Source organism: Panthera tigris, chromosome B2 (assembly GCF_018350195.1).
Source record: "Panthera tigris isolate Pti1 chromosome B2, P.tigris_Pti1_mat1.1, whole genome shotgun sequence".
NCBI lineage: Eukaryota > Metazoa > Chordata > Mammalia > Carnivora > Felidae > Panthera > Panthera tigris.
The window spans coordinates 112,576,720-112,604,331 of NC_056664.1; the positions used below are offsets into that span (position 1 = coordinate 112,576,720).

A 27,612-nucleotide genomic window follows, 5' to 3' on the forward strand; every position below is an offset into this window, starting at 1 on the left:
CTGCTAGGATCTCTCAGGTGCCCTTATTTTCCACGGCCTCTGGGGCAGATCTGACATCCGTGGGACGCCGTCACGTTGTTGTACCCCGGCATGACCCCGATCCTTATTTCTCCCCGCCACGTGTCCCACCTGCCAGAATTCTGTTACTGGTTTCCGTTCTCTCTGGAGCTTTGGAATAGTTTTCTTTCTTGTGTCTTACCAATTATTTTCCAATTCTGGAAATTCTGTTTAAGGCAACATTTATGTTTTTCAAAATAAAGTTTCTGCTCCAGTCGGTGTTACCATAGAGTCAAACTGTTGGCTCTAGAAATCTGGCGATTTGCTCATATGAGGTCACAATATTAAGTGATTCTCATAGTTTAACCTCATTGAAGGGAAAATAAGAAATGGGAAAAAAAAATCAGAAACCAGGAAAGATAAATGTGCTTCTAGTGAAGGTCACATACATACACACAAAACAATTTAGTTGATTAGGCAGACAACTAAAATTCTCAGAAGAAATAAGCAGGGCTGGTCTTTTTTTTTTTTTTTTTTAATTTTTTTTTTTTAACGTTTATTTATTTTTGAGACAGAGAGAGACAAAGCATGAATGGGGGAGGGTCAGAGAGAGGGAGACACAGAATCCGAAACAGGCTCCAGGCTCTGAGCTGTCAGCACAGAGCCTGACGCGGGGCTTGAACTCACGGACCGCGAGATCATGACCTGAGCTGAAGTCGGCCCCCCGACCGACTGAGCCACCCAGGCGCCCCCAGGGCTGGTCTTTTATGTCCATCAGGATGGAGGCAGGAAGTTGCTTTGGGGGCCTTAGTCCCTTCTCCCAGTGCCATTGTGGTCAGCACTCCCCACATGCCACCCGCAATAAACAAGCAGTCCTGATTTAAAAAAAAAAAAAAAAAAAAAAAAAAAAGGTATACTTGCTTAGCAGATGCAGCTTTAAGGCAAGGCCCAGAACTTTCCCTAACCCCTCCAGATCTCAATTCTGTCCCTTACTTCCTCTTGGAGAAATTACAGACTGGCCACTAGTTTAAGAAAGGCCTTCTTGCCTCTGTGTCTTCCTTCCTTTTTGTTGGCTCTACAAAATTGTTTCCTCTGAAAAATAATAATGGAACTTTTTAAAAAAATGGCATGTGAAGTTGTCACTGTATTTTAAAAATCATACTGCATGCAAAAAGATGTTTTTGTAGGCAGATAAGCAAGAAATGATAAAAAAAAACTTTTAAAATAATGTGTAATTTGATACACAGAGAAGTATTAAAAGAAACATGTGGGTGGCTTATTTTCGTTTTTGTTTTTAGTAAACGCAAATGTTTGACTAACCATGGAAAACTCTCATGAAATACTTATTTGTGTGTTTGAAATCGCCACTAGGTAAAACTAAAGTGACTTAAAAATATAAATAATACTTATTAAATACATGTGGACATAGTATAGTCCTCTGCACCTATAAGAATATTGTAAGAAATTTTATTTTTAACTTAAATAAAATTTTTTTTAATGTTTGTTTATTTTTAAGAGAGAGCATGAGTGGGGGAGGAGCAGAGAGAGAGGGAGACACAGAATCCAAAACAGGCTCCAGGCTCTGAGCTGTCAGCACAGAGCCCGACACGGGGCTCAAACCCACAAACTCTGAGATCGTGACCTGAGTCGAAGTCGGATGCTTAACTGAGCCACCCAAGGTGCCCCAGAAATTTTATTTAAAATAATGAAGAATCTTGTTCTTTGAATAATCAATACTCATATGATTTAGATTTCTTAGTTGTTTATTTTTATGGAATTTAATGCTAGAAAGTATGTTAAAAACTACTTAAGCTAATTTCTCGGTAGTTACTGAGCCTTCAGAGGTGGTTATTTAACTGGTGTTAGTGGCTAGTTAGGGCATCACTTAAACATTCATTCAGCATGTATATTTTGCTTCTGGTGTGTATCCTGAATGCTGTGCTAAGCACTGAGTATATAGTGATGTATAACTAAGACAGACACTGTCCCTTCCCTCAGGGAGCTTATATTCTATGGGGAGAGCCAGATATTGAACAGCTAATTACAGTAGTGATGATTCCATTAGACTATTGATAAGTGCTACAAAGAAAAATTAATGGCAGCATAGAGACTTTCGCAGGAAGACCTGACCAATTCTGAGGATCAGGGAAGAAGCTGATGAGGAAGTAACATTTGACCTGATCTCTGAGGGATGGTAAGAATGAACCAGTTGAAGGGTGATGGGATGCATTTTTGGCAGAGGAAGCTGCATGAATAAAGGCCAGAAGGTAAACTCAATAGGAAATAACACTGGTGGAATGTGGAGATTGAAATGGAGCAGGATCCAGGGTCCAGGTTTCTACTTAAAACAGCTGAGTGGACAGTGGTTTTCCAGTAAGGTACGAGACACCTCAAGGAAACCAGGTTTGGGGAGGCAAATGGCAGGCTTGGTTTGGGTCATCTTAAATTTGGTGTGCCTCTGGGAAGAGTAGGGTTTTGTGGAACAGGGGATTGTATACAAAGGGGAGAAGCTCAGAGCACAGTTTTGAACTGGGAAGTGTAAAGTTGAGAGGCATCAGTTTAAAAATGGAAGCCATGACCATGGGTCTTCTAAGAGAGTGTGAAGAGAGAACTCCCAACCCTGCCCCATCCCTAATCTTCCCCATCACTATGGGTACATCTACCCCTTGGCTTAAACTGAAAAATATGAGTTGGTTTTAATCTTCTTTCCCTCACCTTCCATGCCTAATTCATTAGCAAACTCTGTTGGCTTCACTTCCAGAACATAAGCTAAATTTGTTCACTTCATCTCCTCATCTCCTCTCTCCTGGATAGCTGCTGTAACCTTCAGCTGGTCTCCTAGCTTCTACTCTTCCCCTTTGCAATCCATTCTTCACATAGGAACCAGAGAAAAACTTTAAAAAAAAAATTTTTTTTAACATTTATTTATTTTTGAGACAGAGCGAGAGCATGCAGGGGAGGGTCAGAGAAAGAGGGAGATGCAGAATCTGAAACAGGCTCCAGGCTCTGAGCTGTTAGCACAGAGCCCGACGCAGGGCTCGAACCCACAGACCATGAGATCATGACCTGAGCCGAAGTCGGACGCTTAACCGACTGAGCCACCCAGGCGCCCCAAAACTTTTAAAATACAAATCAGATCATCTCATCCTCTGGATTAAATGTTTCTTGTGGCCCTTGAAATAAAATCTAAACGCTTCACATTGGTACAAAGCCTGCACATGTCAGCCCCTGCCTACTCCTCTGATCTTATCAGTGTTCACCTGGGCACCACCTCCCAGTGGTCTTCCTTCTTGAACAGAAACCCAAGGGGATTGAGATGGCACACAAACACCAGGAGGGTGTGGTTTGGTGTCCACAAAGCCAGAAAATGTCTGGTTGGTAGTGTTGATCACAGCTGAAGGGTCAAGTGAGATCAGAGTTGGAAAATGTCCACCAAGGCCTGCTAGCCCTTGCTCTGCTAGCCCCTGCTCGTGGCTCTCTCTATTCCTGCGGCACCCTGTATGGGGCATTTCCTGAAGTCACCTGCTCTGTGACTGCAGCGCCTTGGCGTGAGTGTGTAATTCCGTGCCACCAAGGAGTTTGGAATCCTAACTGGTCAAGGGAACAGCACAGTGAAGCATTGTTCTCACTAAAATAGAAAATAGAGACTAGAGGGACAGACGATAAATGAGAAAGAAAACAGTTTTTACTGATTGCAGGGCTCACCCATTTTTTCATGATTTAAAGCAACAGTAAGCGATAACGATAAATTCAAACTGTAAAAGGGTGTAGTGTAAATAAATGATTTTTAAAGCCTTCTGACCTTTTCTCCTTTTCTCTCCTGCAATTTCCTTTCCCCAGAGGTCACCTGGGTGATAGGATCATATCGATCCTGTTATAAATATTCATGCATATATAATTATGTTTCCTCCTCCATGCCTATAGATTCCCATTGTTGCTCTTCAACTTCTTTTGTTTTTACTTAATGTTATATGTAGACGTATTTTTATGATGATTCCATATTTTTTGCTATGACAGTGTTGCATTGAATTGCATTATGTTTATGTACACAATTTATACACACACACACACACACACACACAGGTTTGTGTACAGTTAATTTTTAGATAGTTATTCCAAATTGCCCTCCAAGAATTATGTCCCAGCTTGCATTTGTACAAATAGTGTTTTTGGTGGGATGTACCATTTTGCTGTAGACACATACTTTTAAAAGGTTGCTACTTTGGGGTTGTCTTGGTCTACATCAGTTTTTCGTTCTTCCTTTCTTCTTTCCCATTTCCTGTCTTTTTGTCTTTCCTTACTTTTCTGTCTTCCTTTCTTATTTTCTTTCTTTCCCTCCTTTCTGTTCTTGTTTCCCCTTCCTCCTTTTTCTCCCTTGTTCCCTCTCTTCCTCCCTTTGTTTTTTCCATTCATTCAGTCATCAGTATTTATGAAGAGGCTACTCCACCTAGGACAGCATGCTAACAGCCCTAAGCAACTGATTATCATCTTGAAGGAAGGGATAGTGGAGTTTAGTGCCTCCCTGCTCAGGCACCTGCTGAGATACTGCAGGTACCGAACTGAATGTTCATTTGAGAGCAACAAATATAATAGGAGTACAGACGTATCTTATATGAAGAGAGATGGAAGGTACTGGAGATATCTAGCCTGAAGAAGAAGAAAACTTGCTGGGTGGGCATGCTGTCTGCTTTCACATCTTGAAAAGGCCCACCTTGAGGAGAAGACTCAGTTCTCCGATACAAGGGAAGAAGAAATCAGACCGATGGCTGGAAACTTCAGAAGCAGATTCTGGCATCCAGCATAATGAAGAACCTTGTAAATATTATTTACTGATTTATTAGTAATAATTGTTTTCTCTGTCAGCTAGTGCTCCTTTTGATGCAAGTGGCAACAAAAGCCTGAGAGAAAAGGCGTGGCATTAAGAATGGTAGACTTCTGGGTTTGTACGCTGCATGCTGCCCGTCTCTCAGCTCTTTACTGGTGGGGTGGGTCTGGACCCTCGTTATACAGTGACAGGAAGACTGCCAGCCTCCTATCTTCCTGGGTAGGAAAGGGCAGGAGTGCTTCCTGGTGGCTCATTCAGTTGTCCAGCTCACAGTCACCCTGACTGGACCAAAGTGAAAACACCCCTTTGGGAAAGGGAGCAGGTGGGGAGCGCAGTGGCCAGTGGTCTGCTGCACTTCCTGGTCTGGCTGAACAGGAACGGCAGGTTTTCCCTGCTCTGACAGTGGGCCAGTTCCCTGGTCCGCCTTGGGGCAGCCACAAGTTCTGCTCAGAGTAGCTTGCTCTTGTCCATTTTCCCCACAACACTGAGGAGGAGCCCGCCTGGGAGCTGGACTTCCCCAGTAGCCCTTTTTCTGGTGGCATAGATTTGGGGACCCAGGGATGACTTTGGAGCTGAGCATTTATAAGTTCTTATGTCTGATAAATTAGGGATTTCTCTGGCAATACAATTCATTTAAAATTTTTGCAGGCTTTAATTCTGTTGTCATTGGCCAAACTCCCTCGGCTGGTAACCAGAACCGTGGACTTTGGATGCAGATAGAACTGGCTCAGGAATTTTGGTCTCTCAGCAGTGGGCTGTTAGCCCATCTCCTGAGCCTTCAGAGTAGCACTACCCTCTGGGGCTTTGCTTCCAGGCAGTAAAAACCCGTGGCCTGAGTTGGGGAGGACTATTTGCTTCTGAGGAGCCCTGGACTGTATTCGAGCTGCATCAGTGCGGTCTGGCCACCATCCTGTGTGTCTGGCAGAGGGAATAAGTGGCGGTATTTGGGAGGGGCCTGAAGAAGAGAGCTGCTTACAGATCCTTAGTACAGCAGCGTCCCCTACTTTTTTGCACTAACTTTAGTTTGGGGCAGCTAATTTTGCTTTTCCACCTCCACAAGACTCCTGGTCACCAGGCTTTCAACTGTTGCAAGCCACACAAAAAAAATTTTCTCTTAGCAGAAATATGTTTTCATCCGGCTCTACTTTCAGTTGATAAATTAAAGCCTACGCTTGTCTATTTCTTGTAAAGATCTTACTGAAGACTGAAAGAAATGGACAATTTACTTTAGAATCCTAAAAATTCTCTTAAGTCCTCTAATAGTGCATCCTGATAGACACACAATGTGGTTTTAAGGTACAAGAGGCATCCATTTTGTTGTCACATGACAAAGCAGGCCAACTTCCCAGCTGTCCTCCATCCCCAGCTCAGCCAGTCCACATTTTGGGGTCCTTCACAACCTTACTTCTTTAATTTTCTTAAATACTTTTTAAAGTTTATTTATTTATTTTGAGAGAGAACATGAGCAAGGGAGGAGCAGAGAGAGAGAGAGAGAGAGAGAGAGAGAGAGAGAGAGAGAGAATCCCAAGCAGGCTCCACACTGTCAGCACAGAGCCAGATGTGGGGCTCAAACCCACAAACTGTGAGATCATGACCTAAGCTGAAATCAAGAGTTGGACGCTTAACCGACTGAGTCACCCGGGGTCCTGAAACAACCTTACTTCTTTTGTAAATTTCCATAATAGGACTCTCTTCCCCCTTTGTTGGGGGCAGGAGGAGAGCATCCCAAGTAACAGAAAACAAATCAAACTAACTTAGGGAAGGAAAGAAGGCATTAGGGGATTGACTGACACACATTAGTTACAAGTCCAGGTTAAATTTTAGATTTGACTTCAGAAATGCCTGAATAGTGTTATCATGACTCAGTTTCTCTCTATTGAAGCTCTTCCACTCTTTTGTCGTCTCGGATTTTCCTTGATGAACACTGCCAACTCAGGATCTCCCTTGTGCAACATCAGGCAAAGCAAGTGTGTTTGCCAGTGGTGCATACAAGATTCACTGCGATTGGACCAGCCTAGGCCAAGTGCTGGTTCTTGGAGTCACTGCCACTGGGCAGCTGTCCCAGGGGCCTCAGTGCTTTCATTGGCTGGGGTCAAGTATTTCATCCCTGTAGCTGGGGTGGGGCCCTACCCAGATATGCTATTAAAAGGGGGTGGGGCAGAGGAGGGTGTATTTACTGAAAATTGAAACTTGATGTCAAAACAAGGAGAAAAAAAGACTGTAGGGAGGCCAACAAAAGTCTACTACAATGATCTTTAAGGTGAAGACACTGAACTAGACGCTGCAGTTAAAGTTTTTAAAAAGAATGATATATGTGGTGTCTCAGTGAGTTTCTGGTAATATCTTCTGGCCTGTAAATATGGTACTTAATTCCATCATTGGGTAAATGGATGAAATACATTTTAAGGAACTTTCCTACATGAGACTTTATGATTTATGCTTCTTGGAAAACAAAATGGAAAAGACAGTTTGTTCATTAGCTTAGGTAATTATTTTATCTATATAGAATTTTTAATATTGTGACAGCTTTATGTAGAATTCTGAAAACTCAATTCAGTGCTGGAGAACAAACTGAGGGTTACTGGAGGGCTTGTGGGAGAGGAATGGGCTAAATGGGTAAGGGGCACTAAGGAATCTAGTCCTGAAATCATTGTTGCACTATATGCTAACTAATTTGGATGTAAATTTAAAAAAATAAAAAATAAAATTAAAAAAATACCTCAGATCAATGCTTTCTTTAACATTGTATATAATTCCCCTAAAACAATATCTGAATATAGAAGAATTAGTATACTGATGAACAGCACCTTCTGTTTTGTGTGTATGGTAGTCAGTCTCACTAAAGATGTAATTGTTGATATATGCTGAATTTTAGTTTTTGCCCATGTCACTGTGAAATTGTAATGTGTATATGGGTTAAAAATTGAACCTTCCTTTTATTGATTGGAGCTGCATTGCCTAATCCATACAAACAGAAATGAAACTTTTCTTTATTTGACTTTCTTTTGAACTGTGGCTAATCCCTCCAGAGAGTCTCCACAATAGTTAAAAGCACGTTTATTTTCCCCCCATCTTATGCAATATTGTTGTTATTACATTTTGATTTTCTTCAGAAGTCTTCTTTAATCTCTGCCAAAATACAGTCCAGCTGAGTTTTCTTATGGCTTAATGTAGGAACATGGAAATCCACAGGAAATTTGGATGACCCTTACTCCAATATTATAAGGGTTTAAAAGGTTTTATAGTGTGTATGAAAATTAAAAGGAATTCATGAGATCAGAATGTTTAAAGCTATACAAATAAATGCAAATCAATGAGAAATTACCTTGCCTTTTATTAACAATTATTTAAAAAAAAAAAAAAACAACAGCACAAGTGTAGTAAAATCCAAGGGTAAGTTTCTTGGTAGAAAACTGCTGTTGGAGAGGGTGACTTGATGACTCAGTTAATGGCATATAATGAACTCTTTTTCACCTCCGTGTGCCGAGTGATGTATTAGGTGCAAAGAAGAATTAATAAGAAAGTCGAGTTTTCTTTATTTGGGGTTAAGGGGCAGGAGGGAGGAATTGTTAGGTCTTGCCCCTCAAAATATATTATTTGTTGAATTAGTAGATTCGTGTTGGGTGGAGTTTGATTTCTGTCATTGTTAGGGTGTAGAACAACTTCCCTTGAGATGAAGTCCCTTTTAGTCTATGTGACATAGTCAGATTAAGGGGTTTTATCAATTTATGCAATTGAGATAAAACTCAGCCTGTCATTAGCCTGCCTCATCCATTATTGCAGGACTGATGTTTGTTCATTTCCTTGTTTGTTTCTGTATTCATTCATTCCTGCCGCACCTTATCCTAGAAGGATCTGAGATGCCTTATACAAACTACACATTTGTGACCCACATGCAACCAGCTTTGTTTTGGTCCACTCTGAGCATTAAGTCACATTCAAATAAATAAGTACAGTTGACAAAATAATAGAAAATAAATCAGATGTTTACTTTACCTCTCAGGAAACTTCCAAGAGGGAGTAAATGCATTATATATGATGGAACTGTTTTTTTTTTTTTTTTTAATGTTTATTTTTGAGAAAGAGAGAGAGAGCAGGAGAGGGGCAGAGAGAGAGAGGGAGACACAGAATCCGAAGCAGGATCCAGGCTCTGAACTGTCAGCACAGAGCCGGACACGGGGCTCAAAAAAACAGACCATGAGATCATAACCTGAGCCAAAGTGAGACACTTAACTGACTGAGCCACCCAGGCGCCCCTATAATAATGAAACAAACAAAAAACCTCTTTCCCTATTTCTCTGACCTTTTACATGGCTGTCGGCTATTTCACCAAACTCTTTCCTTCTTGACCCTAAAGTACATGCTATTAGTTGTGTAGTTGACTTAGAACTACTTCCATGGTCACTGTTACAAAGACACTCCTTTTGGGGCTCCTCCCTGGCTAATTGGGAAGAATGTGCGACTCTTGTTCCTGGGTGGTAAGTTTGAGCCTCATGCTGGGTATAGAGATCACTTAAAATAAACGAATGAATGAATGAATGAATGAATGAATGAATGAATGAATGAATACTGGGGCGCCTGGGTGGCTCAGTTGGTTAAGCATCTGACTTTGGCTCAGGTCACGATCTCACTGTTCGTGGGTTTGAGCCTCGCTTTGGGCTCTGTGCTGACGGCTCAGGGCCTGGAGCCTGCTTCAGATTCTGTGTCTCCCTCTCTGTCTGCTCCTCCCCCACTCATGCTCTCTCTCTCTCTCTCTCTCTCAAAATAAATAAACATTATAAATAAATAAACAAACAAACAAACAGGACTCCTTCCCATAGATCTCCCTACTCATGAGTATAGCACATACTGGTTCCCCAGGTGTCAAAACCCTTCCTCACCCTTAACTCTAAAATTATGTAGGACCTCACAGCCTACATAAAAGGAACACTAAAAAGATGTGGATGTCTGTTATTAACATTCATAAAGGCAATTTATTACAGCGAAAGTACTGAGGGAGGGCATGATGCCAGCATATGACTCAGTAAAAGATATTTTGCAGTGGGCCAGCACAGTGTGGTCCAAGACTGCAGCTCTCTGATGATCTGAATTGACCCAAGAATAAAACTTTATGCTGTCTGGAGCAAAACATACAAACGTTGACCTTAGGGACCAAAGCAGTGATGTAAATGAGTGGATAGGTGATCATCACCAGGCTCCGGTGCCAGTGCGCTGTAGGGAAGGAAGGCTGGTGCAAGGAGACAGCACATGCCTTTTCCAAGGAGGGAAGCTGCTATTGCTCTGCTCCAGTTTTGCCATGTGGAGCCCCAGAGATGTGCTGTTATGTCTGCTAATTCTTCAAGATGAGCCTGAAATGCAGATTTTTATGTGAAATATCCCCGTTTTGAATGCTCATCAGTTAGCCAGTTGGAGTCCTAAAAAGTGCTTGTGGGCCAAGCAGAACATGCCAACAGGCTGAGTCATCCATCTCTGCTCAGAGAAAAGGGTAGCCTGCATGTTTTTTGTACAAGGCTGTCAGTCTCACTTTCATCTTCTCTGATGTGCTCAACATTGGCTCATCAAGATTGGCAAAGTCTAGAGTCTGGCGTTCTCTGATTCTCAACATCAACTAGGTATCCAACTGTTTAATTCAATTCTGACACTAACCTCCGTGAGTTAGTGTCTGACTCCACTGGTTTGAGGTCTCAGTCCCTCAAGACTACCCTCACTTTAGATGCCATTCATAAGTCCTGAATCCCCAGTCAACCCCTACTTCTGACCAACTTGTCTACAAATTTGGGAGTTCCCGTGATCCCTCCTCAGGTTTGACAATTCACTAGGATAACTCACCGAACTCAGGAAAATGCTTTGTTTACATTTACCAGTTTATTAAAAAGGGTATAACATAGAAACTGCCCAGTGGAGGAGAATGCATAGGGCAAGGTGTGCGAGTAGATGGTACAGAGCTTCCCTGCTCTCTCTGGGAGTGCCAGCCTCCTAGCATCTCAGTGTGTTCACCAAACCAAGCTCTCCAACTCATCATCGAAAGGTTTTTACAGAAGTTTCATTGTATAGACACGATTGATTACATTATTGGCCTGGGTGATTGAACTCAATCTCCAGCCCTTCTCCCTCCCCAGAAGGCTGGAGGTGGGGCTGAAATGTCCACCCTTCTAATGGTGGTGACCAGCCCCTATCCTATCTTAGTTCCCCACACAAACAGGAGTCATTTATTAACATACAAAAGATACTCTTAGCTCGGGAGATTCCAAGTCTTTTAGGAGTTCAATGCTAGACCAGAGAGGGACAAAGACCAAGCATTTATTTGTTATTACAACACAGGTGTTCTTTTTGGATGATTAAGAGCAGACTGGTATACTTTAGATATGACCACCAGTTGAGCTTTTTGAAAAGCCCAACCAAGACTACCATGTAGTTTAGAAGGTTATCGCCCCAGATTGGCCCTCAGAAAAATGAAACAAGGCCAAGATTTTTCTTTAAAAATCCATTTTCGGTTTGCCCTTACATGTTGAATGAATAACCTCAAAGTTCGTCACTAATTTTAGAAGGGAAACATTTCAAAGTAGGTATTACTAGTCTTCCACCCCCTGAATCCTATTTTTGAACAATGTCATTTCCCAAGGATATGGACAGTTTACACCAATCAGAAAAAAATATTCAAAGAAATTGAATGGGCATATTGGATGAAAACCAACTAAACTGAAAGCATCTGCCAAAATAAGTTTTCAGATTTTTTACCTGATTTACATTATTCTTTCTGAAAGTACCTATAATGACAGGAAGCGTTATGAGGCCACCTCTAATTTATAACGTTGAAATAGCATTATCATAAGAGAGTTAAGTATATGTGTGTGTCTAAAATTATTCAGAGGCAGTTGAAAATTATTAGAATATATTTTAAAAGTTGGAAGGAGGTTGAGAAGTCGAGTTAGAGCATATTCTAATTTTATGCCACTCAAAATCATTTTCTTTAGCGAGACATTTCTGCTGATCATAAATGTTATGTTTCACTCATGAGGCTTTTTGGAAAGCATTAGTTTTTATACTAAACTGATTATTTTTAGGACTGTATTTTTTATTCTTTTCCTCCATGTTTCTATAGTTTAAGCAGTTAGCAGGGAGTTAGGTTAAAATCTGAGAACAAAACCCCTGTTATCACTGTATTTCTGCTTGGAAAACTTCAAGTAGCTCTGCTTTAATTAATTGCTTGTTTTGCTGAAATAGCTTCAAGAAATCAGAATTTTTCTGTTTTTCTAGAGGAATCATGTCCTTGAAATATATTGCTGCTATGCTGAAATTTCAATATGTCGCTGAAATATATCCCAGTGCCATCACTGGGGAGTCTGACCATATGATTTGTTTTGAGTAAAAATATACATATATTTTTTAAAATATTGACTTAAAAAGATTTCTGGGCACACTAAGAAGCTCCAATAAAAGAAGAAGATATTTGGAAGACTTCTTCAGCTTTGTAGGTGATTATATAAACAGTGAAAGGCTGATTTCAGTAATGATTGAAGTGATCAGATATGAAAATGGGATTTAACCCTTTAGAAATCCTGCCTGTTAAAATTTTCCTTCCAATATCCCTATCTCCAAGAGGCTGTTTTGAGGTCACCCAACATAAAATGAAAGCTCATGTCTGTGATATTTCCATTGCACCTTGAGGTTTCAGGAGTCTTGAGTAAACTTTTTGGTTTTGCTTTAGAAATCTATGTTTACTAACCACTCATTGCCAGCCGTGAACTTTTCTTAGATCTGCTAATGATTTGGACATGGGATATAATGATGAGTTTACAATAATTCATATTACAAATGTGAATTTAGTCAGTGAGGTAGACTTGAGTGATCACCACCAAAGATAGCCAGGGCCTAATGCCTGGATTTGTGAGTGTCACCTTGCATAGCAACAGAGACCTTGAAGATAATGAAAAAGTTAAAGATTTTGAGATAGGAGGATTATCCTGGATTATCTGAGTGGGCTTTGAAATGCAGTCTCAGTGTCCACTTAAGAAAGAGGCAGAGGGAGATTTGACTACAGAGCAGGCAGTGGTGATTTTCAGTAAGCCAGAGACTGTGCTGCTGACTTTTGAAGCTGGAGGAAGGGGCCACAAGGAATGTAGCTTCCAGAAGCTGGAAGAGGCAGGGAAAGTGCCTTTGTGGGGAATGCAGTCCTATAGCTGATTTTGGACTTGTGACCTCCAGAGCTGTCAGAATAAATGTGTGTTATTTTAAGCCCCTGAGTTTGTGGTAATTTGTTAGAGCAGACATAGGGAACTAATCCAGCCAGTTAGTTTAACCAAATTAAGTTAAATAAAGCATATATAATACCACTGTAAAGCAAAAGAAATTTAAAAATTTATGCTTTGTCACTTCTTTATTTTGAGAGGGTGTGCATGTGCATGTGTAAGCAGAAGAAGGGCAGAGAGAGAGGGAGAGGTAATCCCAAGCAACCTCCGAGTGAAGCCCTACATGAGGCGGCTTGACACGGGTCTCAAACTCATGAACCATGTAATTATAATCTGAGCTGAAATCAAGTCGACACTTAACCGGCGGAGCCACCCAGGCGCCCCTATATTTTGTCACTTAACATTTCTATTTGCAGGTTTGGGTTCAGTTCTCTGTTGCTGTATTTATCAGCTTATTCTTGATTGATAAGCAGTAAAATCCCTGAGACTTAAATACCATATTTACAGGACTTTGCTGATTATTCTTCGCACCACACAGTTATCACCTGAAGCACATTCCCATTTCTGCTCCCCTTCCTCAGTTTATAGCCGAGTTATATATTACCATTGTCAGTGCCACTGATTTCCCTGTAACTTTTTCAGGCTGTGACTCAGCATCCTGACTCTTAGAAAAAGGAACTAGACTCCCACACGGCAATCTATATATGCAACAAAAGCCTGTCTTGTTTCATAAACACAAGGCAAACATTCTACACAGTAAACATTCATTTTGTGGCAGTGCCATTGTCATCCCGGTACTGAAAGGGGGCATATAAGGTTCTCTGAATGTCCCTTAAGAACCCACCCCAAGTCTCCTCTGAAAGAGTAAGAATTTGCATCCATTCCTGGCACCTGCACTTTGATTAGCAGAGTCCCCGAAGATCTCCTGATCCCATCCTGTTTTAATAGCCCAAAGAAATCCTAGAAAGGGTAACTTTTGTGGTTTGTCCCTGATTGGCATTCTATTTATGAATCTTTGTTAGAATGCGTTTCTTTTTTGATGCCAAGAAAAATTCTATTATGTGGATATGTGTTCACCTATAACGATATATCTCTAGTTATTGAACGCAGAGCTGAAGGATCTCTTTTTCTAACTGTATTGGTTTTTCCAACCAGAGTATTTCCATTTTAACTGATGAATTTTCTTGGTGGGGGAATCTCATTAGCAAAATTAGACAAAGTGAGGAAAAAGAATGTTTATCTCAAAGGGTGGCACTAGAATTAGGTACATCTACATATTTTTCCGGTGATTACCCCTAAGCTTTTTGGTTTTATTTGATCATAATTCTAAGAGAGAACTTTCATTAATTGAGTGTTTTTGTTTGTTTGTTTGTTTGTTTAACTGTCTTCCCCCTCTGACTTTAAGTTGGATATTATTTGGCATATATCACAGTTGGAAATTTGCAGTGGAAAGTGAAAACTGACCTTCCTTTTATGAAAACACATTCAATTTAATCATCTCAAAAAACCATCTGAGGCCATTCTTTCCCTCTCCCCCTTCCTTCCTTCCCTCCTTCCTCCCTTCCTTCCTTCCCTCCTTCCTTCCTTCCTTCCTCCCCCTTTCTTCCTTTCCTTTCCTTTCCTTTCCTTTCCTTTCCTTTCCTTTCCTTTCCTTTCCCTTTCTTTCTTTTTTCTCTTTTCTTTTCTTTCTTTCTTTCTTTCTTTCTTTCTTTCTTTCTTTCTTTCTTTCTTTCTTTCCTTTTATTTATTTTTGAGAGAGAGAGAGAGAGCATGAGCAGGGCAGGGGCAGAGAGAGAGAGAGAGAGAGAATATCCCAAGCAGGCTTTGCCCTGTCAGTGTGGAGCCCAACGTAGGGGCTCAAAACCAGAAAACTACAAACTGTTCAACCATGACCTGAGACAAAATCAAGAGTAGGACACTTAACCAACCTGAACCACCCAGCCACCCCCATGGACTTCTTTCAATAAATATGTACAGTACTGTAAGTGTATTTTCTCTTCCTTATGATTTTCTTAATAACATTTTCTTTTCTTTATTGTAAGAATATAGTATATAATACATATAACATATAAAATATGTTAATTGACTGTTTATGTTATCAGTAAGGCTTCCAGTCAGTAGTAGGCTATTAACAGTTAGGTTTTGGGGGATTCAGAAGTTGTATGTGGATTTTTGGCTGTGTGGGGGTCAGTGGCCCTAACCCTTGTGTTGTCAAGGGTCAACTGTATTTTGGAGGGTGGGCAAAATGGGTGAACGTGGTACAGACTTCCAGTCATAAAATAAATAAATCCTGGGATGTAATCTACAGTATGGTAACTATAGTTAATAGTACTGTATTGCATATATGAAAGTTATTAAGAGAGTAGATCTTAAAAGTTCTAATCACAAGAAAAAATTTTGTAATGATGTGACGGATGTTACATCAATGAGGTGACGGATGTTAACTAGACTTATTGTGGTGATCATTTCACAGCATATACTAATATCGAATCATTATGTTGTTCACCTGAAACTAATATGTTTATGTCAATTGTATCTGGAAAAAAAAATAGGCAGGGCAGTCCCATTTGGTTTTGGAGGTCAGAACTTGGACCTGACCTGCTTGAATATTTCTAATGATGGGGAACACTACTTTATGAAGCAGCCAGTTCCATTATTGGATTGCTTGGTTAGAAACTTATACTGAATTAACCTTTATTCCTGTATGGCTTCCTTTTCTTCATTAATTCTCTGGAGTTCACACACCAAATCTCATTCCCTCTTAAGCTGTAACTGAATGAAATGAGACACTAAGGTGTGTGCTCAAAGAAAATAAAACCAAAACAAAACAAAAATTTTTTTTAAAAAAAGCAAAAAGACAACTATACTGCCCTTAAGGTTTTTTTGAACCTTTTTTTTTTTTTTAATATTCTTTTTATGTGAATGGTTCATATACAGTGATTTCACATATCAGTGGTTCTAACTTGGCCTCTGGACTTTCCCAGGATGGAAGCTGCAGTGGAAGGAAAATGTACTCAGGTGTGAGGGAGCACAGAGGAGTGCAGAGTCTTGGGAAGGTTCAGTTTAGATTTAAAAGGATTTTTTATTTTAAATATTTATTTCTTTTTGAGAGACAGAGCACAAGTGGGGTAGGGGCAGAGAGAGAAGGAGACACAGAATCCGAAGCAGGCTCCAGGCTCTGAGCGGTCATCACAGCGCCCGACACGAGGCTCGAACTCACAAACTGAGATCGTGACCTGAGTCGAAGTCGGACGCTTAACCGACTGAGCCACCCAGACGCCCCTAAAAGATTTTTTTTAACCTCAAAACTGCTTTAGCACATTTCTTAATCTCAGCTAAATGTAAACTGTAGGAGTCAGACCAAAGCTTGAAAATCATGTCATCAGCCTCTTGCTTTTGTTTTACTTTAGAAGAGTGCTAGAGGGTTTGTCATATTTTCAAAGAAGGTCATAGCAGATTACATGGAGAGCCAAGCCCAGAATTGAAATCTTTCCTTCCTGCAAGCATGTTCTCGGCCCACCAGATTGCCAGGCACCTCTCCCTCAAATAGTTCATAGAATTTCCAAAACCCAGTGAATTTTATTTTAAAGTCAAGATATACATAGGTGCTTTAGCATTGTAGGAGTGGACTGGGGAGGCCCTGAGGTTATTGACTCACATCTGGCTTTGTGAATTCCTGCTTTACCGGTTAACTGTGCCCTGTGACCTTGGGAAATGGCCCTAAGTTTCCATAGCCTTCCTTTTCTTCTGCGTAACAGGGAGATAAGATTGCCTGCCTCGTTGGGCTTTTGTGAGGCTGGGATGATATTTATAAAGTACATAGCATGGTGTCTCATTCATTAGTCAACTCAGTAGTAGTTTCTGTTAGAAAAACCTCTTTAAAACTTTCTGTAATAATCTTTAAAAAGTAAAACTTGATTTTTAAAATTTGGCAGTATGTGTTAAACTATTCTTGTCATAGGGAAGAGACTTCAAAAACTAAATACTTAAAAAATATATTTTTCTGACTATTATACACAGTGTAAAATCCAAAAGGTACAAAACAGAACACAATGAAAAGTAATTTTTCTTACTCTCTTTCCCCCCAGCCACTAACTCTTGCCAGAAACTCACTTTACTGTTTTTTTTAATGTGTACCCTTGTTGACATACCCTATGCATATACTAAATGTCTAAATATTAAATGATATCTATCTTCGCTCTTTCGTTAGTCTCTTGCTAATAGGGCTGACTGTTGAATCAGTAGTTGTAAGTCAGTACTATCCAATACTTTCTGTGATGATAGAAATGTTCTATATGTTTGTCACTCACTACAGTACCCACTAGTCTGTTAAGCTCTTGAAATGTGGCTCTTGCAACTAAAGAACTGAATTTTAAATTTTTATTTAATTTTAATTAAACTAATAATCACAAGTGGCTGGCTCATAGTTACCATATTGGACAATGCAGTGCTAGATATTTATGTCTATGGCACTTACCTTAGGGAAAGAGTCAGATAGAACTAATTTAATATTAATTAAAGAACTCTATAGTTTAATACACTTTAGTTATTTTTAAAGTTTATTTATTTTGAGAGGGAGAGAGCACTCACAAGAGAGAGAGCAAGGAAGCGAGAGAGTGTAGGGGAGAGAGAGAGAGAGACAGAGAGAGTATCTTAAGCAGGCTCCACACTGTTAACGCAGAGCCCAAAATGGGGGCTTGAACACACGAATCACGAAATCATGACCTGAGCTGAAACCAAGAGTCAGACGCTTAACCCACTGAGCCACCTGGGTGCCCCTATAGTTTAATACATTTTAAATTATATGTGGCTAATGTATTTTCTTTTTTTTTTTTTATTTTTCTTTTAATGTTTATTTTTGGTTTTGAGAGAGAGACAGAGAGAGAGAGAGAGACAGAACATGAGTGGGGGAGTAGCAGAGAGAGAGGGAGACACAGCATCTGAAACAGGCTCTAGGCTCTGAGCTGTCAGCACAGAGCCCGACAGTGGGGCCCGAACCCATGAACCGTGAGATCATGACCCGAGCTGAATTCGGATGCCTAACTGACTGAGCCACTCAAGAGCCCCTGTATTTTGTTTTTAAATCAAGTGAGATTAATAAGGAGATGTGAGTTTACTTTTGACAACATGCTAATTAAGAAGACTGTGAAATGGCATGTTCATAGGAAAGCAGATCTCAACCAAATCAGAACGTATTCAAGTTTGTTCATCCATTCAAGAAATACTGAGCACCTAATGTGTACCATGGAGAGGCCCTGGGAGTTTGGCATTTTAACAAAACCTAGACACATCCCTGCCCTTGTGAAGCTTCCACTCTGGTGCTAAAGAAAACCCTCTCTCATCATTCCATGCCTTTTTGTTTCATTCCACTGGATGTGGGCAAGCAACAGAGGAGCCCTGCAGAGACAAAGCAAGGAACTTGCTCAAGGCCCTGCCTCTGATTGTTGCCAGAACCCTGAGCTTACTTCCTTTAGTAAAGGAAAATGCTTCAGAGGAAAACAGTTTTTTAATCCAGCTACTAAAAATGCTTTCTTTAGCAATATCACCTTGTTTATTTCTTAAGTCTGCTAACTCTGGGTTGGGTGCTAGCAGGGAAAAGTGAGGTGTGCATGTGCCCTACAGGTGCACACAATTTTAATAAAAAAAAAGCCAAGAGATTCCAGAATAAGTCCTTTAATATTCCTTTATGGTAGGGAAGGTACAAAGAAGGGCTCAGGGTCAAGACAGCGGAGCCATACTGCCTCATTCTTCTGCCCTCGGGGAAAGTGTGATTTCTCCAGCTTCTGGATTTGCTGTTATCTCTCCCAAACAGTGGTTGCTTCTTAGTGGTAACATTTCATTTAAGTTTTATTCTTTTTTACCTTTCTGCATTTTTAATATTTTTGAATATGAACAAGTATAATTTTTACAATAAAACAAAGAATAATTATCTTGTCAAAAATAGTCCAGAGAGATGATGAAAACCTGAAATGATTTAGTGGGAGCAGAGATCAAGAAGAGAAGATGAATTTGAGAAGGAAAGATTTAGGAAACAGAATTGACAGGGCTTGGTTTTAGTAGTGGGAGGAGACTGCTGAGTAGTAAAATTTGTTTTATGTGGGGCACCTGGGTGGCTCAGTCAGTTAACCATCTGACTTCAGCTCAGGTCATGATCTCACGGTTTGTGGGTTCAAGCCCTGCGTGGGGCTCTGTGCTGACAGCTCAGAGCCTGGCACCTGCTTCAGATTCTGTGTCTCCCTCTCTCTCTGCCCCTCCCCCACTCATGCTCTGTATCTCTCTCTCTCAAAAGTAAACATTAAAAAAATTTTGTCTTATGTAATTATGGTCTCTTTAAAGAAAGATAAGTGCAGCATAACAAAATAAAAGTGGGGTTTTGGACTCATATTCACAGCCATCAAATTTAAATATGTCTCATTGTTTACAGTCATTCATATGCTTAAGATGATTTGCCTAGTGCGGCTCTAGGGTGGCTCAGTGGGTTAGGTATCCAACTCTTGATCTCAGCTCAGGCCATGATCTCTTGGTTCCTGGGGTTGAAGCCCCACAGCAGCTCGGAGCCTGCTTCAGATTCTCTCTCTCTGCCCCTACCCACCTTGCGTGCATGCGCTCTCTCTCAAAATAAATAAATAAGCAAACATTTTTTTTTTTTTTAGAAACCCCACAAATCTTTAAAAAAATAAAAGATGATTTGCTAAGTGTTTTTTTTGGTCCACAAAATGAATAACTGTACATTTGGTGTCATTAAAAAAAGCTTCGTTTATGTTCTTGTGTAACCTTTTGTTTTCAGTTTAATTTAGTGATAACAAAACCCTATTGTGAGCATGTCTTACCACGATAGATATTGACCTGCAGAACAACAGAGAAGGCCTAAACAGGAACATTGGAAGAGTATTAACTGTACCACAGACATCGGATGGCAGTTTTTCCCTCTTAGGCACGGGGTTAAAAATGTACTTCCATGCTTTGAAGAAAGAATTTACAGTGGGCTTCCCAAACTCACATCTGATTTCCAGTTACAAGATCAGAATGTTCTAACCATGTTGATAAACTCCAGAGAAATAAATTCTCATGAGTACTCTAGTCAAAACAAAAGATGTAGCTGATTGTAAAACTGGTGAAGTATTAAATTGTATTCTGTTTTCTGTTAAACAAGTTTGGTATTGCTGTTTCCTAGCATTTTTTCTTTAAACAATTACTTTTGGCTATATGTGTTGACATTAATGGTCTGTGCAGAAAAGGGGCAAATGAATAAAACAGTGTATCCCATTTTGTTATTTCCTTGTGTGAAAATCAGTCTCTAATGAGATGTCCCCAAAGAGTGCTGCTGTTCATCAAAACATGTGCCCTAGATCTGAGTGAGTTTAATTATCATGGGGACTGTGAAATGAGGACATTTAAATCAACCTAAAGTGGAAAAATCCAGAAGAGGAACAAGCAACATATCTCAGGCTGTGTAGAATTAATTTTTAACACCTCTTTTCTCTCCTCCTGGAAGGAATGATTTTTGGAAGTGTCAGTAAGGTTCATCTCAAGCATGTTTTTGATAAGCCAGTATATCAGAAGAAGATCAGTGCATTCATAGCCAGCTTTTTGGATACAGAGATCAGCTCTTTGCATAGACCTCCCTAAGCAAAGTGCTAATCTCTTCATGATGTCTAGGTTACTGTATACTAATTTCAGTCTCACATATAATAATCTTGATCGAGAGAGAAATTGTTTTATTAGGAACATTATCTGACTCAACATTGTGAAGAACTACTCGCTCTTACCAGAAAAAAAAAAAAATTTAGGATCTGAGGTTAGAAAATAAAAACATGTCTACTGAATAGAACTCCTTTTTATGAATCTCCAGTTTGGTTTGGTTTGTGGTTTGTTTAACAAGTAAACATAACAAGATAGCTAAACTAAGAGATGGGGAGTATGTGCATCTATGATTTTTGCCCAGCTGTCCTTTCTCCTAGGCTATATGCTCATTTATTAGCCAGCTAGAGTCTAAGGACATGACTGCTTGCTAAGTGTTCAATGAATTACAGCCTAGTTGAAATATTTTGTTGGAATATGAGAGTTTATCTCAAAAGCTGAATGTATTATGTATCTTACCATGCTTAGTTCTCATGTCATTATGTGATGATGTGAGGGGATATTTTACTATTTCAGTTTGTTTATTTGTGTTACATGTTGACACATATTCTCTCAATCGGACCCAATTAAATAGGCCTCAGTGAGGGACCTCTCCAAACTGTTAAATGGATTTGTTCGATGTCACAAAGCAAAGAAACATAAAATCTGACCTTAGTCCCTGTATTATTCCTGCGGGTATTTCATTTTTCTCCCAAAACATTTCTTTATCCTTGCCCAACATTGAATTGTATAAATGCTCCAGATAGCAAAGGAAATAGACATGTATGTGTCAGAGATAGTGACTGTGTGTAAACAGAAAGGAAGCAAAAAGAGTCCTAATTAAAAATATTTACACTGGAGCAGACTGCCATGTATAGTAGAGGCCAGGACCCTTGTTCTTTATATTCTGGTAAGGTAAAAGCATTCTTCAGAAAGCCTGGTAAGTACAGAGTGACACATCAATTAATTACAGTGATACCTCAGTTGGAAAATATTTTGAGTTATTGGATCTCAGCAAATTATGATAAACTTCATCTCTTACACATCTTTGACTCAGTAAGGGATTGAAAACATCAAATATGTTAACTAATGTATCAGTCAGCTCTGATATTGGTAATGATAATGATAACTATATATATTGTCATTATGGCATTTTCTGTCTCTGGAAATGCAGCTCTTTCTTCGGTACCACTAGCATCTATGTATAAAGGAAAAGAATTGCTCGGACCTGAGCCAGCTTGCCAAAGTTCTACACTCAGTGTGTGAATCAGTTATAAAGGATTTATTCTTACAAATGTGTTTGCCCATCAGTCCAAAGGTACCGTTGAAAACCTGAAACTCTCTCTCTCTCTCTTTATTTATTTTTGTAATTAAAAAAATTTTTTTAATGATTATTTATTTTGGGGGGAAAGAGAGAGACAGAGCATGAATTGGGGGAGGGTCAAAGAGAGAGGGAAACACAGAAGCCAAAGCAGGCTCCAGGCTCCAAGCTGTCAGCACAGAGCCCAACACAGGGCTCAGGCCCATGGACCCTGAGATCATGACCTGAGCCAAAGTCGGACGCTCAATCGACTGAGCCACCCAGGGGGCCCCGTCTCTCTCTTTTTTTAATGTAACACTTCAAACATGGCAGCTGTATATTTTGATTTAAAAAAATGTTCAACATTTAGAATCTAGTCTTCCCCAGGCCTGGAGGATTTCCTAATAATTTTCTGAGATGTAAGTACTGAGGATATAAGATTGAGGAAATACTCCAGGACTCCATGTAATAAGAATTTTTAAGTGATTAGAAAAGAAGACAATAAGAGGAAAATGTGATTAACAGAAATATAAAGTGTTTTCTATATCAGTTAAGTAGTTTTTCAAAGCCCATCAGCATGAAACTAATATAATTTCTCCTAGAAAATCATTTCTTTCTTCAGTGTTTTTCCTTTTTTCCCTCATTCCTAGATTGAAAAAGAAAAAACAGGCCAAACAAAATGCAGAGACAGCCTCAGCTATTGCCACAAGGACCCACACTGGAAAAGAGGATGCGAAAGCAGTCATTTTAGAACAAGACAAGTGCAACATTGCTGTGGAAGAGGAATATATCACTGATGAGAAAAAAAAGAGAAAAAATAATCAGTTAAAGGAGATCAGGCGTACAGAACTGAAGAGATATTATAGTACTGGTGAGTATTGGTGGCAATCTGGTAGTATTTTCATTTATTTCATTATTTTATTTTATTTTTAAAATTTTTAATGTTTATTTATTTTTGAAAGAGACTGAGACAGAATGCAAGTGGTTAGGGGCAGGGAGAGAGGGAGACACAGAATCCGAAGCAGCCTCCAGGCTCTGAGCTGTTAGCACAGAGCCCAACAGGGCTCTGGTGTGTCTGGTGGGGAGGTGCCCCTGCCCCTCCAAGACGTCAGGGTTTCTGTTTGGGTCTAGTTTAGAACCTTTCCTTAAAGCAGGGCCTTGCTGCCAGGGTTCGCCTTCAGACTTTTTTTTTTTTTTTTTTTTTTTTTAACCCTCTTTCGAGTCTACAGAAATGTCTTTCAGAGGATCAGGTCTGCTCTTAGTTTCATTTTGGTTTCTCCCACTCTTTAAAAATCAGTTCCATGAGGATAGACAGAAGCCGTCGTGAGTGTGCTGTGCACGGGACTGTCTCTGTGCAGGTGCAAGGGTGTCCTGTGTGCATGCACACACGTGTGTCGATGTGGAGATGGGGTACACTGCTCCCCACTTCAGCCCCAGCCCTAGTTTTCCTATCCATGCAGTTAGGGACTTAATTTAAAATCCTTATTTTGTAGGGCCGCTGCCTTCAAAACACACTGCTACAACATTCTAATAAAGGCTCATTTAACCCCCTCTCTCATGTTGTGTGAATATCCATGTTTAGCAACATTTTGACCTGCGGTAGAAGACTTAGTTTTGCAACATTCTAATTTTTTGTTGTGTAAAACCCTATATTGCTCATTGATTTTTGTTTTGAGTGCATAACTTACATGGGCTGAAGGAGGGGAGGGTGGGGAAGAGTGGCTTTCATTCCAAGATCCAGGGATTTGGGGGATAGGAGGGATATTGACATTAGGGGGGGAGGTGTTTTTACACCAAAAAATTAAGAGTATGCAAGCATTTCTATTCCTCACATTTTTCTGTGTGCCTGGCAAATAAATACTTGTCTTATACTAAAAAAAAAAAAAAAAAAAAAGAACTCACGAGCTGTGAGATCATGACCTGAGCCGAAGTCGGACACTCAACCGACTGAGCCACCCAGGCGCCCCAGTATTTTCATTTTAAAAGTCTGTCATAGTTTTTAAAAGAATATTGATAGGGGCGCCTGGGTGGCTCAGTCGGTTGGGCGTCCGACTTCAGCTCAGGTCATATTCTCGTGGTTCATGGTTTGAACCCCACATCTGGCTCTGTGCTGACAGCTCAGAGCCTGGAGCCTGCTTCGGATTCTGTCTCTCTCTCTCTCTGCCCCTCCCCTGCTCACGCTCTGTCTCACTCTCTCTCTCTCTCTCAAAAATAAACATTTAAAAAAAAATTTTTTTTAAATAAAAGAATATTGACATATAACTGATGATTGTCATCCTAATAATAACAGTTTATTGAGAGCTACAAGGTGCCGTTCACCCTTGTTTTATATACATAATCTTGGGTAAAGGATGACAGTGACATAATGTTGGTGTGTCTCATTTAACTTTGGGTTCCCAGCCTCCAGCACCTAGTGTGCCCTAATAAGTATCTATCTAATGGCTGGTCACTTACCTTGTATGGGAAATGCTTTTCTTAAGGTATATAGACATATCCTTAAATGTGTTGCTAGACATGCCTGTACTATGTGGCATCAGCTGGGCAATAGAAAATGGTGGAGACGTGGTCTAGCATCAATCAGTTTAAAAAAAAAAAAAAAAAAAAAAAAAGACCATGACTTAGTTTTAGTTGAGGGGATTTTTTTTTTTTAAGTAACCTATGCCCAGTGTGGGGCTTGAATTCATGACCCCAAGATCAACACTTGCATGCTTCACCAACTGAGCCAAACAGTCACCTTTAGTTAAGGGGAATGTTAAAATGAGTCTGCAGTATTATAGAGTTTCTCAGAATATTCATTGCATTTGAAACTGCGTCAACAAAAGTAGCATAGCCAGCGTAATGGAGGTGATAATCCCACTTGAGTGTGATGGAAGTGATAATCCCGCTTTACCGGGATCACCCATCTCACACATGCAGGCCTGCAGTATGTTCCGAAAAGAAAGGGAACTGAGAGCCAAAACTTGATGTGGCATACAGGTTACAGGGTAGGTAAGACTGCTAGGCTAAGAGAGAGAGACGATGGGGCCTCTGAGAACGGGGTGCATTACACTATATGAAATGTGCTCTTGTAGCAGAGACTTCTCCCAAGGGCCCCAAGTTTGGTCACAATTAATGCCAAAGTTTCTGGGAGACATATCTTGTCTCCATTTTAATATAACTTTCTGGCAGTGCTCATCAAAGATATAAGGGGCTCCCTTTGCAGTGGTAATAAATGTGACTGGGCAGACATTTCTCCAACAGAGACAGATGAGGTATCTGCAGTGCAAAGTATGTGGTTTGTAGCAGTCCACATGTGATTCTATCATGTATTGATTATAATGTCATTATATCATGTATTACATAGCTTAAAGGATGCTTTTAATCTCTAGCCATTTAGGATTTTATAAAAAGCTGTAATCGTCACCTATTGAATAAACTTCTTTGTGACTAGACTTCCCTTTTAAATTTAAAGTGTTGAGTATTATCCCTTATTTCCAAAAAGAGGAAGAGGATTAAGAAATTGCATTTCTCATCTTCTTTTACATATGACTCGTGCAAAATGGACACTTGAAAATGTGTGGCTTTAAATAGTTGTGCAGCTTAAATATTATCTTTTTTCATCTTTATTGTAAATGCAGTTGCTTAAGAAGTTTTTTCAAGCAGAGACATTTTGCTTTGTAGGGTTTCCCTGAAAGAGGCTGGTGGATTCCTATTGATTGAGGTTTCTTTTAGTCGTGATGCTGTGCTGTGGATGCTGTGCTGGGACAGCTTTTAATGTGCTGCTCTCTGTTGCATGTGTAATCCTTTAAATCTGAAACAGTACCCTTCACTCTGCTCTTTACCTAACCAACTCTCACTTGACCACAAAATCACCTCAGGAAGCCCTACCCGTCCGTGGCCAGCTTAGACTCTCGTTCGGCACTCTTGTCATGGATTTATTTGTCTGATTTCCTATTTATAGGCTATCGTCACTTGGACCCTGTGTCATTAGCTTTGTGTAGTATCTGAGTTACAGGTGCTCTTTAAATTTGCATGGGGTGTATGAATTAATACATAGATGAATGTATACTGTTTCAGTTTGAGTTCATGAAAATTCTGGAAGGATATAGGTGGCAGTGCAATAGTTGGGTCAGAATTATTCTGTGCTTTTATTTGGTAGCAATAAGTAAAGAGATGCAATCATGGCTTTTCATTTTCTCTTAAGAATGGTAATGATAACTGGTTTGGGGCATTTCCCTAGGAGAATTCAGTGCTAACAGAAAACCACTAGATGGCCATTGAATTCCAGAGTTCTTTGTCTCTTTTCACATCAGTCTCTAGAAGACAAACACCCATGTTGGCAGGTTTGCTTGATCTCATAGGGCTGACCTGGCATATTCCCTAGACTCCCATCCCTAGATGTTATTCTGTACCACTAGGTGGAGCAGTAGGTCTCAAATCAAGAGTAATCCCATTTCTACTTCTTCTGGTGGCTCTCGCCTGGGGAGAACAGACACTAAAATGGGTTCTTGTCAGCTACACTAAGGATTTGGACTTTTCTGTAATCAGTAGGGAGCTATTGGGGGAACTCCCCAATTGTGTGTTTTAAGATGATAAATCTGAGGACATTGGGTAGAAATGAGCCTGAAGGCAAGTAATACTGGCTAGAGACTGGGGCAGAGGGGAAAGGGCCCCTTAAGGAGATATTTTGCTCATAGAATCAGCAGTATTTGGTGATCATTCTAGTGTGTGAAGGAGAAAAAGAACAGAGTCCAGAACAGACAAACTGGAAAATTTACGAAGGAAAAATGAATTCAGTGTGTTTATGTTTGGAGATGTTTTTGAGGTACCAAGTGGATTTGTCTAGACGGTCCTAGATTTCAGGTGAAAAGCCTGTAATTTGCTACTCACAGGTGTAACATAACCCTCACATGTCACAGAAGTTAACAGAGAACATACAGAGTCAACACAAAAAGTTAATGGATGACAAATAATAAACAGACTGGAAGGACCTATAAACAGTATGTTGATAATCGTTTTCTCTGAGTACAAAAGTTGCAAGAGAGTTTTGTTTTCTTAATTTTTTTTACGTATTACACATTTTTTTTTACGTATTAGTGTTAGTAATAAAATATAGAAACTGAATAATATAATAGAGTAAACCCAAGGGCTTTGCAAAAAGAACATTAGACAAATTTGAAGTTCTATAATCAATAAAGAAGGAAAATAATAACTTTCTGTAGGTATCTATTTCTACATTGCTAACATCTACCTAATCTAAGGAAGCATATTTTGACAAAATAATGTGGTTTTTTTTTGTTGTTAAATTAGATTTATCTATGCCTCATGTGAGCCTTGGGTAACAATTCATTGCTATCCCCTGACAGTTACAAGAATGCAACAGTTAGATTCCTATAAAAGATGTTATGGAAAGATTGAGTCATTGTAGTTGCCCCATTGTAACAAAATGGTGCAAATTCTAAAACTGTTTTGTTTCTCAGAGGGGAGTTGGAGAAGGAAGTGAATTAATTACATTGAGGCAGATGGTATCAGATAAATCTAGATCCAGTACCCAGTGTAGCACATGGCACAGGGTGAACATCCAAAAAAAATACTGCCCCAAAGCTTCTAGAATATATGAAGTCAACTCTTCTGTGCTTGCACTTATATTTGCTGATGCATGTGACTGACTCTTTTTAAACTTATATTTATTTATGTGAACT

The 27,612-nt window shown here is 39.8% G+C and overlaps 1 protein-coding gene across 3 annotated transcripts in view; it reads left to right on the top strand.

Annotated features, from left to right (window-relative positions):
* NCOA7 (nuclear receptor coactivator 7) overlaps positions 1-27,612 on the top strand; it is a 154,997-nt gene that overhangs the window by 45,694 nt on the left and 81,691 nt on the right. For all 3 annotated transcript variants that reach the window (XM_042987116.1, XM_042987117.1, XM_042987118.1), the window contains exon 3: positions 22,582-22,802. In XM_042987116.1, the coding sequence (XP_042843050.1) occupies positions 22,582-22,802 (221 nt within the window). The remainder of the gene's footprint in view (positions 1-22,581; positions 22,803-27,612) is intronic.